This window comes from Orcinus orca, chromosome 5 (genome assembly GCF_937001465.1).
Source record: "Orcinus orca chromosome 5, mOrcOrc1.1, whole genome shotgun sequence".
Taxonomy (NCBI): domain Eukaryota; kingdom Metazoa; phylum Chordata; class Mammalia; order Artiodactyla; family Delphinidae; genus Orcinus; species Orcinus orca.
In genome coordinates, this window is record NC_064563.1 from 103,690,701 (window position 1) to 103,707,499 (window position 16,799).

The 16,799-nt window shown below is 39.2% G+C and overlaps 1 protein-coding gene across 2 annotated transcripts in view; it reads right to left on the reverse strand.

The window, feature by feature from the left end:
* Positions 1 to 16,799, reverse strand: part of EPHA6 (EPH receptor A6) — an 893,594-nt gene that overhangs the window by 38,253 nt on the left and 838,542 nt on the right. For both annotated transcript variants that reach the window (XM_049710017.1, XM_033433353.2), the window contains one exon: positions 12,979 to 13,128. In XM_049710017.1, coding sequence (XP_049565974.1) covers positions 12,979 to 13,128 — 150 coding nt within the window. The remainder of the gene's footprint in view (positions 1 to 12,978; positions 13,129 to 16,799) is intronic.

Here is a 16,799-nt window from a genome sequence, read left to right on the forward strand (position 1 = left end):
GTTTGTCCTTTCAAAGAACCAGCTTTTAGTTTTATTGATCTTTGCTATCATTTCCTTCATTACTTTTTCATTTATTTCTGATCTGATATTCATCATTTCTTTCCTTCTGTTAACTTTGGGGTTTTTTTGTTCTTCTTCCTCTAATTGCTTTAGGTGCAAGGTTAGGTTGTTTATTTGAGATGTTTCCTATTTCTTAAGGTAGGATTGTATTGCTATAAACTTCCCTCTTAGAACTGCTTTTGCTGCATCCCATAGATTTTGAGTTGTCGTGTCTCCATTGTCATTTGTTTCTAGGTATTTTTTTATTTCCTCTTTGATTTCTTCAGTGATCACTTCATTATTAAGTAGTGTATTGTTTAGCCTCCATGTGTTTGTATTTTTTACAGATCTTTTCCTGTAATTGATATCTAGTCTCATAGCATTGTGGTCGGAAAAGATACTTGATACAATTTCAATTTTCTTAAATTTAGCAAGGCTTGATTTGTGACCCAAGATATGATCTATCCTGGAGAATGTTCCATGAGCACTTGAGAAAAATGTGTATTCTGTTGTTTTTGGATGGAATGTCCTATAAATATCAATTAAGTCCATCTTGTTTAATGTATCATTTAAAGCTTGTGTTTCCTTATTTATTTTCATTTTGGATGATCTGTCCATTGGTGAAAGTGGGGTGTTAAAGTCCCCTACTATGATTGTGTTACTGTCGATTTCCCCTTTTATGGCTGTTAGTATTTGCCTTATGTATTGAGGTGCTCCTATGTTGGGTGCATAAATATTTACAATTGTTATATCTTCTTCTTGGATTTATCCCTTGATCATGATGTAGTGTTCTTCTTTGTCTCTTCTAATAGTCTTTATTTTAAAGTCTATTTTGTCTGATATGAGAATTGCTACTCCAGCTTTCTTTTCATTTCCATTTGCATGAAATACCATTTTCCATCCCCTTACTTTCAGTCTGTATGTGTCTCTAGGTCTGAAGTGGGTCTCTTGTAGACAGCAAATATATACGTCTTGTTTTTGTATCCATTCAGCCAATCTGTGTCTTTTGGTGGGAGCATTTAGTCCATTTACATTTAAGGTGATTATCGATATGTATGTTCCCATTCCCATTTTCTTAATTGTTTTGGGTTCGTTATTGTAGGTCTTTTCCTTCTTTTGTGTTTCTTGCCTAGAGAACTTGCTTTAGCAGTTGTTGTAGAGCTGGTTTGGTGGTGCTGAACTCTCTCAGCTTTTGCTTGTCTGTAAAGGTTTTAATTTCTCCATCAAATCTGAATGAGATCCTTGCTGGGTAGAGTAATCTTGGTTGCAGGTTTTTCTCCTTCAACACTTTCAGTATGTCCTGCCACTCCCTTCTGGCTTGCAGAGTTTCTGCTGAAAGATCAGCTGTTAACCTTATGGGGATTCCCTTGTGTGTTATTTGTTGTTTTTCCCTTGTTACTTTTAATATGTTTTCTTTGTATTTAATGTTTGACAGTTTGATTAATATGTGTCTTGGCGTATTTCTCCTTGGATTTATCCTGTATGGGACTCTCTGTGCTTCCTGGACTTGATTAACTATTTCCTTTCCCATATTAGGGAAGTTTTCAACTATAATCTCTTCAAATATTTTCTCAGTCCCTTTCTTTTTCTCTTCTTCTTCTGGAACCCCTATAATTCGAATGTTGGTGCATTTAATGTTGTCCCAGAGGTCTCTGAGACTGTCCTCAGTTCTTTTCATTCTTTTTTCTTTATTCTGCTCTGCATTAGTTATTTCCATTATTTTATCTTCCAGGTCACTTATCTGTTCTTCTGCCTCAGTTATTCTGCTATTGATCCCATCTAGAGTATTTTTCATTTCATTTATTGTGTTGTTCATCATTGTTTGTTTCATCTTTAGTTCTTCTAGCTCCTTGTTAACTGTTTCTTGCATTTTGTCTATTCTATTTCCAAGATTTTGTATCATCGTTACTATCATTATTCTGAATTCTTTTTCAGGTAGACTGCCTATTTCCTCTTCATTTTTTAGGTCTGTTGGGTTTTTATCTTGCTCCTTCATCTGCTGTGTGTTTTTCTGTCTTCTCATTTTGCTTATCTTACTGTGTTTGGTGTCTCCTTTTTGCAGGCTGAAGGTTCGTAGTTCCTGTTGTTTTTTGTGTCTGTCCCCAGTGGCTAAGGTTGGTTCAGTGGGTTGTGTAGGCTTCCTGGTGGAGGGTACTAGTGCCTGTGTTCTGGTGGATGAGGCTGGATCTTGTCTTTCTGGTGGGCAGGTCCACGTCTGGTGGTGTGTTTTGGTGTGTCTGTGGCCTTATGATTTTAGGCAGCCTCTCTGCTAATGGGTGGGGTTGTGTTCCTGTCTTGCTAGTTGTTTGGCATAGGATGTCCAGCACTGTAGCTTGCTGGTCATTGAGTGAAGCTGGGTGCTGGCGTTGAGATGGAGATCTCTGGGAGATTTTCACCGTTTGATATTATGTGCAGCTGGGAGGCCTCTTGTGGACCAGTGTCCTGAAGTTGGCTCTCCCACCTTAGAGGCACAGCACTAACTCATGGCTGCAGCACCAAGAGCCTTTCATCCACACAGCTCCTTAATTTGGGATGATTCGTTGTCTATTCACGTATTCCACAGATGCAGGGTACATCAAGTTGATTGTGGAGCTTTAATCCGCTGCTTCTGAGGCTGCTGGGAGAGATTTCCCTTTCTCTTCTTTGCTCTCACAGCTCCCAGGGGCTCAGCTTTGGATTTGGCCCCACCTGTCCGTGTAGGTCGCCGGAGGGCGTCTGTTCTTTGCTCAGACAGGACGGGGTTAAAGGAGCCGCTGATTCGGAGGCTCTGGCTCACTCAGGCCGGGGGTAGGGAGGGTCACGGAGTGCGGGGCGGACCTGCGGCGGCAGAGACCGACGTGATGTTGCCAGCCTGAGGCGCGCCGTGCGTTCTCCCGGGGGAGTTGTCCCTGGATCCCGGGACCCTGGCAGTGGCAGGCTGCACAGGCTCCCCGGAAGGGGGGTGTGGATAGTGACCTGTGTTCGCACACAGGCTTCTTGGTGGCGGCAGCAGCGGCCTTAGCGTCTCATGTCTGTCTCTGGGGTCCGCACTTTTAGCCGCGGCTCGCGCCCGTCTCTGGAGGTCCCTTAAGCAGCGTTCTTAATCCCCTCTCCTGGCGCACCAGGAAACAAAGAGGGAAGAAAAAGTCTCTTGCCTCTTCGGCAGGTCCAGACCTTTTCCCGGACTCCCTCCTGGCTAGCCGCGGTGCACTAACACCCTGCAGGCTGTGTTCACACTGCCAACCACAGTCCTCTCCAGGCGCTCCGACGGAAGTCCGAGCCTCAGCTCCCAGCCCCGCCCACCCCGGCGGGTGAGCAGACAAACCTCTCGGCTGGTGAGTGCCGGTCGGCCCGATCCTCTGTGCTGGAATCTCTCCGCTTTGCCCTCCGCACCCCTGTTGCTGTGCTCTCCTCCGCAGCTTCGAAGCTCCCCCACTCCGCCACCCAGATCCTCCACCCGCGAAGGGGCTTCCTAGTGTGTGGGCACTTTTCCTCCTTCACAGCTCCCTCCCGCTGGTGCAGGACCCGTCCCTATCCTTTTGTCTCTGTTTATTTTTTTCTTTTGCCCTAACCAGTGTCGTGGGAGGTTCCTTGCCTTTTGGGAGGTCTGAGGTCTTCTGCCAGCGTTCAGTAGGTGCTCCGTAGGAGTTGTTCCACGCGTAGATGTATTTCTGGTGTATCTGTGGGGAGGAAGGTGATCTCCGCGTCTTACTCTTCCGCCATCTTCCCGGAAGTCTCCCGAGTTTATTTTTGTGTATGATGTTAGGGAGTGTTCTACTTTCATTCTTTTACATGTAGCTGTCCAGTTTTCCAGGCAGCACTTATTGAAGAGGCTGTCTTTTCTCCATCGTATATTCTTGCCTCCGTTGTCATAGATTAGGTGACCATAGGTACGTGGGTTTATCTCTGGGCTTTCTATCCTATTCCATTGATCTATATTTCTGTTTTTGTGCTAGTATCATACTGTCTTGATTACTGTAGCTTTGTAGTATAGTCTGAAGTCAGGGTGCCTGATTCTTCCATCTCCATTTTTCTTTCTTAAAATTGCTTTGGCTATTTGGGTTCTTTTGTGTTTCCATACAAATTGTAAAATTTTTTATTCTTATGGGGAACCATGATGTTCACTACTATGCCAGTTCCCCTCAATGAAGTATACTTTTTGGAAATATAAACACACATTTCAAATCTACTTTTATGAAATAATCGTTTCTTTAAGAAGACAATGTTCTTAAAACTCAGGCCCATTTTACCAAGCACTCTCTAGGAAAAAACCAGATATTTCTTCATTCATGCATCATTTCCATTTTAGAAAGATAATAGGCAATTTTAATAACATATTTCCAGGGCCCACTAAAAATATTGGAAAGCTATAGAAAAATAGTTTATGAGTACAAAGGAAAAGGGGATTTTAAATTATCCTCTTTGAGACATTTCTCCAAAGAAGAAATACAGATGGCCAATAGGCACGAGAAAGGATGCTCAACATCACTAATCATTAGAGAAATGCAAATCAAAACTGCAGTGAGGTATCACCTCATGCCCGTCAGAATGACCATCATTAAAAAGTCTACAAATAACATGCTGGAGAGGGTGTGGAGAAAAGGGAACCCTCTTACAGTGTTGGTGGGAATGTAAGTTGGTGCAGCCACTGTGGAAAGCCGTATGGAGGTTCCTTAGATAACTAAAAATTGAATTACCATATGATCCACAATCCCATTCCTGGGCATATATCCAGACAAAAGTATAATTCAAAAAGATACATGCACCCCTATGTTCATAGCAGCACTATTCACAATAGCCAAGACATGGAACCAACCTAAATGTCCATTGACAGATGAATGGATAAAGAAGATGTGGTATATATATACAATGGAATACTACTCAGCCATAAAGAAGAACAAAATAATGCCATTTGCAGCAACATGTATGCAATTAGGATTATTATTCTAAGTAAGTCAGAAAAAGAAAGACAAACACCATATGATATCATTTATATGTGGAATCTAAAAAATGACACAAATGAACCTATCTATGAAACAGAAACAGAATCAGGGACATAGGGAATAGACTGGTGGTTGCCGAGAGGGAGGGAGCTGGGAGAGGGTTGGATTGGGAGTTTGGGATTAGCAGATGGTATATACAGAATGGATAACAACAAGGTCCTACTGTATAGCACAGGGAACTATATTCAATATCCTGGGATAAATCATAAAGGAAAAGAATGTATATATATGTATAACTGAGTCACTTTGCTGTATAGCAGTAATTAACACAACATTGTAATTCAACTATATTTCAATAGAAAATAAATGTTTATAAAAAATATATAGAATCTAGCATCTTACAAGAACTTCCTTTACTGTAACAATCTGGCATTTTCTACATTTTAAAGATGAACATAATAAAAACAAGATATTTGTCCTAATTGGCAAAAAAAAAAAAAAAAAAGCCCTCTTTGTAAATATGCTTTAAAGAGAAAAAAATAATTATAAAAATTATAAGAGCAGTAGACTGTAAATTTCTTCCAACTAGAAATTGAAGGTATAATTAATTTTTTATGAGAATGTTGCTGGTATGTATATATCTTCTAGCTTTGTGGTTATTTAGAAAAAAATATTTCCCTTGAAAATTATACTGTGTTAGTAGCATACTGGTTATTGGTTTCCTCTACTTGAAACCTTACTATTTGAATTACTTACAATGGTGATTGATTGAATCTCATAATATCCCCTATTACTCTTGCCTCTGTAACAGACATGCATCATGTTAGTGTAATTAGTATGTATTTAATTAAAATGTTGCCCTTGCCTGTGTACCAATAGTAGGAATTATTGAAAAACTGAGAAAAAGAAGGTCATTTTGAAAATTGCTTTGGTAGAAACATAATCAAACAAGTGCAAAAATTCCCTCTGTAATATGGAAGGTTGAAATAATGGGAATGGGCCTTTAGCAGTTTACTGTATCTTACACAGATCATTATAAAAGGACCATTACATAATAAAGTAGAGTTTGGAAAACGTAATCAGTGACAAAAATTGGAAATGACTGGACTCTCTAAGTCATAAAATTATACTGCATTTGTGGTAAGTGGATTCTACACATCCACCATTCTTGGCTGAAATACTGACCTATAATTGAGAAAGGTTATAAAATTATGAAGACAAATACAAAATATGGTAAAAGGTTATTTTCTTCCTTCTCAAATTTTGAAAAGAGAGATCAATTCAGGTAAGGTCAAAAGGTTATTTCTAACCACATCATCTATATAAAAAGTATCCTAAAGCTGAACTCTAATTTTTTTCTTCAGGTAAGTTTCAGAAAGCAATCTAAAGCAAAACTCACTATCATATAAAAGCTTTTGAAAAGTAAGGAGAAAAAAACCCCCAAAACACTGAGGCAGTATTATGTTTTCTACTAAACCTCAAATGAGAAGTTCTCTCATAGTGGTTCTCTTTTTGGGAAACTGAACTAGCTGAGTAGCATATACCTAAATGATACCATACCTAGAAGGCATTTGGGCTTCAAATTACTTCAAGGTGAATCCTTCCTTCCCTCCCTCCCTCCCTTCCTCCCTCCCTCCCTCCCTCCCTTCCTTCCTTCCTTCCTCCCTCCCTTCCTTTCTTTTTCATTCATTCATTCTTTCTTTTTTTTCTAAAACAGCAGCATGTCAGGGAAAAAAACAAAACAAACAAAATCCAAGTCTCCAGTCTTGCATTCAGATAATTAGTTTGAGCTAAGTTGCCTCTCATTTATGTGGTGCTAGTTTTTTTCCTACATATTAGCTCTGTGGGGATTTGATTATTTAATGTTGCCTGCTGTTCATGTTTTGCTTGCATTTTCTTCGGTTAAGCACATTACACAGTGTAAGTGTTGTAAGAACTGCAGTGCCCTTGGTGTCCTCTTTGGAGCCAGTGTAGCTCCTAGCATTACAGTGTACTCCTACTATGTAGTAAACAACAATTATTTTGAACTTGGATGAAAATAACATAGAACATTATCCTGCAATACCTTAAAAAGAAAGAAAAAAATGCTAGAAAACAGCAAGGAACTATGCACCTTCAATGTGCCTGTGACATGTTTCTGGTAATAGGCTAAATATATTGATGATTAGAATTTTATTTTAAGCTACTGCCTTAAATATTTTTAATAAATATAATAAATATAGTACATTTTATAAAATTTTAACATCAAGACAAAAAAATACTGCAGAAAAGATTTATAGTTCCAAACAACAGTGAGTCAATCCACATTCTTTTGCTGACAGGAAACAATGAAAACACTTCTCTTGTGACACAGTGGCATACCTAATTAAAGATGCTTTGATCTCATTACGTAGAGCTTGCGTGGTATGGAGACTCCTTTGAAAATTAGACTTCTGTGGTACAGCTCAGAGGGTAAAAGCACGCACTTAGGAGTAAGTAGGGGGCTTCAACTTCAGTTCTATCGTTAACCATCTAGTAATCTTGGGTAAGTTGTTTAAACTTTCTAGAAAGCCTCGTATCTACAAATGGGAGTAAAAAGAGTATCTATCTTAAAGAATTATTTTGAGGATTAAATGAGCCAATATCCTAAAATACTTGGCTCATAATAAATTCAGAAATTGCAAGCTATGATTATTACCATTGATTAATTAAATACCTTCTATGTACCAGGTGCTTTATATATATTATCTTTCACTTTTTCAAATCCTGCAGTTGAGTAATTTGAACCCCATTATAGACAGTATCTCAGAAAGCTGTAACCACTTGCCTAAGATTACATGGCCAGTGAACTGCAGAGCTGAGATTTCAACCCCGATCTTTCTAGCTCTAAAGCAGTGGCTTCTAACTGGGAGTGATTTTTATACCCCATCTCTGACTGGGCAATGTTTGGGGGCAGTTTCGGTTGTCATGACTGGGAGGGTGCTACTCGCACCTAGTGGGTAGAGGCCGGGATTGGTGTGAAAGATGCACAGGACAGCACCCCTGCCCGCACACCACAACAAAGGATTATTTGGTCCAACAATAGTTCTGAGGTTGTGAAACCCTGCTCTAAAGCTCTCATGATCTTTCCACTACACCTGCTGCTGCACTAGAATATAATGATGCACAGTGTTAATATTTTGGTGCCATTTGATACTGCAATAAATAAAACTGCTCTTGAAAACAATGCACAGAAAAGAATACTATAGTATAGCTCTGGCAGCACAACTGCTTTCCTTTGGGGACTTCCTTCCTCACTCCATGTGATTATGGGGAAATTGCCAATCACAGTGCTCCACCCACCTCCGAATGCACATGCTGGTACCTAAACCTTGCTGGGCCGATCATAGTGTCCATTCCCTGGCATGGTTTTGGTTCAGAGTTGGGTAGAGCCCTAACACAGCCAACCAGTCTTCTCTGGGATTGGTGTATGAATTTTCACAGAGAGAAGGTTTCATTCTGCTGAGGTGGCTAAGCTGGAATGCTGAACCCTGGAGCATAAAGAAGAATAAAGCAAAGAAGAAGACCTTTGCAACAGGAGAAAATGAGGTCAATGGACCTAGTGCTTGGGAAGCACTAAAAATCCTGCCGATCCCCGAGATATAGCACTGCTCAACTCCTTCTTAGTCTCATGAATGAAAAAAATTATTTTTACTTAAGTGAGTTCACATTGACTTTCTGTCATTGATAATCAAAAGTACTTTGAATAATAGAGTATGCATGCTTTTTTGGCATATGCTAAAAAGTAGCGATGTTGCATTCACACAATGTCGTTTATATTAAAAAGGAAAAGAAGGCCTGAGGTCTACCCTTGAGGAGTGTACATTCTACTTGGGGGCAGGGGCAAGACTTAGAAATGCCAGAACTTCATCTCCTCGCCTACATACACAGAGGGCTCCTTGGCAGCGGGGGCTGGATTTTCTAGTTCTCCATCCCTATCCACACGCCCAGTGACTGGCATGTGTTCAAACAGTAACGGCTGAAAGGCTAAGCAGATGGCACCTACTGTTATGTTTGGTATGTCTTTTGTGGACTAGTCCTGGGTACTCTGTGTTTTCTCATTTCCTTATGTACAGTCCTAATGTACATTACCACTGACCTTTGGGAAAATCATTATATTATTCACGAAAATAGATTATGCAAACTCAGAATTGTTCATTGCAATGAAATATGCCACAGTCTGCAGAATGGAGGGACTATTTCATGAAAACTATCTGAAATTTCCTAAACTCATTTAAAATCCTAAAGCATGTTAACATTCCATATTTAACTAAGCCCATAAATTAAACTCACCAAAATGTAATAAAAATATAAAATATTAAAACAGAGCATAGAGCATAGTTGAATTTTTACTGTCTAAAAATGACTTTCCTTATTTAAAATACTCCTTGGTTGCATAAAGTCAAACATAAGACTGAACTTTGATCAAACATGTGAAATGCAGGACAAACAGGAAATAAGTCATATTTGGAGAGAGCAGCTTGGAAAGTTTTGATTAAGCTATTTCTGCTTCTAAACAGAAATTCCGGTTTCAGGATCTGTCACAGATACGCTGACTTCCAATATGTTAAGCTAAACAGAATTTCAACTCTACTGCAGCAGCAAAAAATATTCACAAGATACATAAAAGATTTTAGCTCTTAGGACTTTCCTCTCCTCTTGTATTGATCTGAGGACCTAGAGGGTTTGGCTTTTTATTTATTTTCCCCAGAACTTTTTGTTCTCCTCTTTTCAGATTCTTGCTTGCATATTCTTTGGTAGCCACTCAAAGACCATGAAAATAACCAGCTTAGTCCTTACCTGGTCCTTGAAGAACAACCAAGCTCTGGGCGGAGGAAGCATTCAGCCTTGTGCTGTGGGCAATGGCAACCCTGAATGAATGAGGATGGGCTTAATGTCCAGGGGTCTATTCCTGGCTGCAGCAACTTCTTCTGATTCCAGATATAGTCTTTGTGGCCAAATGAGGTTTAATAGACAGAATGGCTCTGTAAATGGTCATCTTGGACACAGATCATCAACACACATGGCCAGAATGGCTGGGTGAACTGTTGGGCACGATCCATGAAGGGAGGAGTTGACAACAGGGTTTGGACTACCCTAGGCAACTGTTCAGAACAATTTACATGGGGGGGTCTATGTTGGAAACTACACATTTGGGCTTTTTCTCTCAGAGTTCTGCTCTCCTAGAAAATCTGTCTTGCAGTCTGGTATCTTCACTTGTACATGCTCTGCTCTGTGGAAGTCCTATCGGATTTCTTGTATCTCCACAGAGATTCCTAAACTTGAGAAAAGAACAATCTGAATCATTCCTTTGCTGAGACAAGTATGATAAAACTATTTCTCCAGAGATTATAAAACCATAGCATGTTACTGTTAAAAGGGATATTAAAAATCACTTAACCTAGTCCTTTCATTGTATTTATTGGTCATGAAACTGAGGCACTTTCATTGTTGAATTATAGTCTACATAACCATGGCCGTGGTTACCAAATTGGTGGTACAATGTACCCCAGGCGGCAAGATGATAATCCAGGAGGCAGGAAAAATAATAGAACTTCTCTTTATGTTTATTTGTCTCATCCTATTGTAAGAAAGACTATTTATGCATGTCTACTAAGAATGACTATGACTTTTATGGCCATAATGAAATGACTGTTACAAATGTATTTGGCAATATATATAATATATTTAAAATCAACCCCCTAGCATTTCTTATCCTCCTTTCTTGCTTTTTTCCCCCAAAGCAGTGATTATCAGGTTACATATTATATATTTTACTGATTTACTTAAAGTCTGTTTCCCTCTTGCTAGAATATAAACTCAATGAGGGCAAGAAATCACTGGCCCATAGACTGTGAACTAAACCACCATGAAAGAGGTAGTTCTCCCCTCTTCTCTTCTCCTTGCCCATAACATCTTCTAAAAGGTTATTAGAATTGTCTTCTAATATCACTGTCAAATCACTTACTATGTGGTTCTAGGGAAATCATGTCACTTCTCTAAGCCTCAGTTTCATAACCAAGTTCAACTCGGGTTGGACTAGATAATCTTTATGGTCCCTTCCAGGTGTAACACTTGTTTTCTGTTGTATCTCCGCTTCCTGAAACAGAGAAGGCACCCAATGAATATTTTTTAATGAAAAATGAATATATTAGTAGGTAGTACTTGTATACAATGTGCAAATAAGTATACATGTGTCAGTTGTGAATGCTCAAGAACTTTTTACTGGCAAGGATGTATTATTAGTAAAGTTTGGAGTCCTCTGAGTTAGGCAATTTTTTATTTTACGTCTGTCAGGAAACAGGTTAAGACAAGGATTAATGGAGTACCGGTTAAGGAGGGTACTTGACCTGAGGGCTCTTCTGTGCAGTGAAGACTTTAACTCATCCGGAGGAGGACTTTTTATTCTAGAATTTGCTTGAATGGCCTATTTTAGTCAGGTCAAATTAGGACAGGCAGGCAAGCATTATCTTGGGTTAAGAGTGGAGCAGGAACTATGGTGACTGAATCCAGGGCTTCTATTACCTTGGATAACTGGTGAAAGAAAGATGAGTTCTTTCTGGGAGAGAAGGGACGAATTTCTGCTTCTGGGATTCAATTTTAAGAAGAGCTGGAGAGGTGGTTACAAGTTGCCCCAAACAAGGCCCAGAGACAGGGAAGAGCAACGAGCTCCTGCAAATAAAATTCCCTGAAAGACAGTAAACTCTAGGCAAATGGTCTGGATCCAAAAAGTCTAAGTGTTGGGAGTGGAGGAAAGGCTGCTGATTATGGCATACTCTGTACTTAAGGGCAAATGTTCTGCAGGACCGAGCCACCTGGCTTTGTGTTTTGATGATGTGCTTTAAAGAGCAAGATTGAGCAGTGTTTTATGACCTTGAACCTGCTGCCTTGTAGGTTTCTGGACCCGGTATTCTCTGCAGAGTCAGTAGGCACCCACAGGACTGAGCAGGACTCAGCTTCTAAAGTAACACTCCAAGGCAGGGAGAAACAATAGCCATGGTGAGCTAACCAAAACCCAGTCTTCTCTGTGTCTGGCATTCAAAAGGGATAGACCTTCTCTGTCACTGAACAAACCCTTAAGATACTTGGACAACTTGAGGCGGGGGTAAAGTAATGAGTGTGAGGTGTGGAGGGGAGGCTGAAGCAATTGAATGGAAAACAGAGAAGAGATGTGACAGGAGTTGACCGTGTTTAGGGATTTTTCTATAGCCATATAGTCTTTGTTTCCCCTTATGAACATTCGGAAACCCAGTAGAGCTGACTTCCCATTGCCATTGTCTCAGAAACCATTCGATACTTGGAGGAAGCAAACGAGTAGACAAAGTCTCAATTCTGGGATGAGGGAGTGGGATATTAAAATATATTTGCAGCTCTGACAGCACGTTTACTTGCATTGTCAGGATCCTAGCATATTTTGACTACCGTCTCTACTACCTTGGACAGTCCATAGAGGTCAAATGTGTGTTAACTATCCTGTTCTATAGTATTATTAGCCACCAAGGTAATTTTTACAGATAAAACGGAAACAAAACAGATTGCAAAGAGGGTCATGTATCTCAAAAGAACCATACGACATGACTCATATTGATAATACATTGCCTGAAAGCATTCAATCTTTTTCTACTAAGGGATATCTAGTCTAAATTAGTTTGCCCTTTACAGTGGTACGTTAAATTGCTCTAAGGAAGAAATGAAAAGTAAACATTATTCACTGTTTTTTGTTTTAGGCCAAGGCTATTGCATAAGCACAGTCACACTACCTTAGAGTGATATATGTGGAAGTATCAGATGTAAGACACAGATCAGGTACTTACGTGACAAAGTCCATCAGCTGGCCCTTATGACACCAAATACAGCTCAGAGTGAAAGGCTGCCACAGACCCTGACAACTCTCAGGAAGATAAGGGCTCATTTGAGCGAGGGCAAAAGGCATATTTCCCCATCAATGCTAATATGTCTGCATTCATAAAATGGCAGTTTAACTATGGGTGGCACTTACGTCTTGGTTAGACATTTCCCAGTAAGGTCTCTCTCCATAGGACATGACCTCCCACATGACAATGCCATAGCTCCATGCATCACTTGCCGAGGAGAATTTTCTGTAGGCAATAGCTTCTGGGGCTGTCCACCTTATGGGTATTTTCCCACCCTGGAAAACAAATTGGAGACTTTTTCAGTTGGGTCACAAGTGTATTAAAGATTGAAGTGGCATTGCAATTAAATATATTTTATTAGAAGGACCTAAACACTGCACTGGCATTTTAAATAAAAAGAAACCAGAATAATGTTAAAATGTCAGAAATATATTTTCTATAATAGTTATTCAGTGAAAACAGCTTTAATGGGAAAGAAGTCACACTTCAGAAATATTTTATTTCATTCATTAGAGAAATTTATTTTCACTTTAGAATCACACAATTAAATTCACTATCATGCCATTTGAAGAATGTTCCAGATTATAGGACATTAAAGCTAAATATCATTCAACATTCATTAAACATTGTATTGCATGTATAAATAATAATGATAATAAGTTCTAACTTAATTGAAGTCAAATGGTTAAATACAGAATTGAGACTTTTCTCTAAACAATTTAACGTTTATCAGAACTTTATTTCCTTTCCCTTTTGCTCTTTTTCATCTGCTACGATTACGTTTCTTTGAAATTTAAAAATCCGTGAACATTATACAAAAGCCCCTGAAAAAGATATCTTCCTTAGAACTCTTTAGTCTATATTCTTGTTCTATGGTCAAGTTAACATTTGAACATATTAAAGAGACTAAATTGCATGAATTTAGTCTATACTGTTCAGGTACTAAAGTCTGCTATTGCGTTATACTTATTTTTTATCAACACATTACATTTTATCTCTCAAAACACTCTATAAGTCCCTTCTTACTGTAATGACAGGAATAAAACTATTTACGCATTTGATTTACAATTTTTGAAATCTGCAGCTCTGAACAGCAAGTTGAGCGAAGGAGAGCAACCCTGGCGCCACTAGATGGCGGAAGAGTACAACGAGCGGCTCCCAGACGGCGGTCTCCTACCCCGCGGAGAGGGCTTCAGTTCCCAGGAAATGATTTTCGACAGTCAGAAAACCCACCACGATGGAATTGTTTCATCATTATCATCACTTTCAGGACCACAATCATCTGATCACCCGCTGTGCTCAAAGTCTGGTGTTAGGGTGAGTAGGGTGGAGGGAAATAAAGGGTGCATTCTCTGGCCCTTGAGGAATTTAGGGCGAACATCTTTTAAGAGGAAGCCGTTAATCGAGTAACCGAAACACTACTTATTTAGTAATCTAAACGCCACTTACTTGAAGGGAAAAGAGATTCACCCGAAATAGGAATAATTCGGTTTCACAAGGCAAATGAGAACATTAACAGAACCTCACTTTAAAGACTTGTGGCAAGGAATTCTTAAAAGGAACCTTGGGGGAAAATACCTTGAATTCAGTCCCCTCTTTTTACAGGTGAGCTGATTGAGCCCAAGGTTTAGAGATTTAGAGACTCTTCCCCACACTGTTAAGCACATAGTGTCAACTAATGTTATCATAGTAGTATTGTGGAACATTGATATAAAGATGCAAATATTTCAGCATGGGGGGAAAAGTTGGGCCAAACTAACTTTCATGTTTTAACACAGAGTATCTATAACCGTATATCACAGTAGTATAACAGAAGGGAGCCTGAAACCTGGGGTTTTCACCTTTTGGGGCAGCACCAAATTAAGAGCAGGAAGTTAAATTTGCAAAGTTGGTGATGGAAGTTTAAGAGGGTGGTGAGTCCGGGAAGGGGAGGATTCATTCTTAAACCCGAAGTAGAGTTGCCAGATAAAATATAGGACCCACAGTTAAATTTGAATTTCAGATAAATAACAAATACATTTTTTTGTGTATTAGTATGTCGCATACAGGAATTATTTTTTGGTATAAGTACATCCCAAATATTGCACGAGACACATTCATACTAAAAAGATATTCATTGTTTACCTGCAATTCAAATTTAACTGGGCATCCTATATTTTTATTTACTACTTTTGGCAACCCTTAACCCAGGGCATTAAAAAAAATTCAGAAATGGGAACATGGTAAATGATCCAACAGAACACAGTGTTCTGAAAAACTAGGTGGTCTATGCCGCAGGAGGGACAAGGCTATTCCGACTTGTGTTCGTGCACTCGCACCGCAGCAGCCTTTGTTTTAGTGTGTGTTGTGGCTGAAGCTCCTCGGGCTTGTGGCCCTGCTTTCTGAAGCCACTTAAGTCAGGCTCAGGCTTCTTTCAAATATGGAAGCCACACTTCCAGAGAATAAATACCAAATCTGTAAATGTGACCTCAGAGCAGATGCAAGAGCAGCAGTCTCATCGAGCATTTCTGAATCTGGATATTTCTTGGTCTCTTCTGGCAAACAGTACGTGGAAGTGTGACTTGCTAGTCTGCTGGGCTGTTCCTTTGCTAAATAAATCTTTGTGAGTTCTATCGAGACAGGCTAAAGAACGGAGTTAAGGGTTATTTTATGTGCATTCACTTATAAATGACATCTCATATAAATGAGTCACATATAAATTTATATTTCCTATAACTAGGTATCGCATATAAATGATAACTTTATCACTTTCCTTCCTAAGATTTTACTTTTTTCCTCAAGGGGAATATATTACAGAATGTTTGATTAATAAGCATTGCTACATGTTATGGACTGAATTGTGTTCCCCCCAGAATTCATATGTTGAAGCACTAACCTTCCATGTGACTGCAATCTGGAGCTAGGGCCTTTGAAGAGGTAATAAAATTAAATGAGGTCACGAGGGTGGGCCCTAATCCAATATGACTGGTGTCTTTCTTAGAAAGTGAAGAGACACCAGAGGTGTGCAGCACAGGGAAAAGGCCGTGTGAGGACACAGCAAGAAGGTGACCACCTGCAAGCCAAACAGAGAAGTCTCAGGAGAAGCCCAAACTGCTGATACCCTGAATTTGGATGTCCAGACTCCATAGCTGTGAAAAATAAATTTTTATTATTTGAGCCACACAGTCTATGGTATTTTGTTATGACATCCCTAACAGACTAATACACTACCCCCATCAAAAAAATCAAAATTTCTTCCCTAAGTTGAGCAACAATGCAAAAAGGACGGTACATCTTTATTTCAGATTTTTTTCCCCAAGTGTCATATTGTAATGGAAAGTGTGAGTTAGAATAAATCTTAAAATATTAAGTATGAAAAATTGGCACAGAAGTTTTAATGTAGGAGATACTATTCTCATTAACAAAAACGCATGGTAACATGAACCTGACAGTATGCACAAACTGCAATAATTCTGAGCATATATGGGATGGAGATAAGAAAGCATTCAAGTCTTTTTTCTAATGGGAGGATCTATACTAGATATAGTTTATATCTAAGTGCAAGATGAGACAGAAAGGAAGATGTACTTAAGAGTACTGTATGGTCTGTACTGTCTTTCCTACTTTAGAGGAAACTCCTACTTTAGTTCTTTAAAAAAAATTTTTTTTTAATTGAATGGACCAACAAACTCCTGTGGCTTTATCTCATCTACTTATTTTTGCCCATGATCTTGAATCATAGACAGAGGTAATGCACTAAGGTACTTTTTTTTTTCTCAAAGCGTTAACCACCAGATGTTTGTTTCAGGTTTCAGGAATGAACAAATAGTACTTTAAATTTGAAATCACAATCATTGTAACATTACATGTTGCTTTGCCATATGTTTGTGAGAAAAAAGAAGTTACCAAAGATACTAATCAAAATGGCTGAATGTAACTCAAAAGTCTTCTCAGTTACTAATACCTC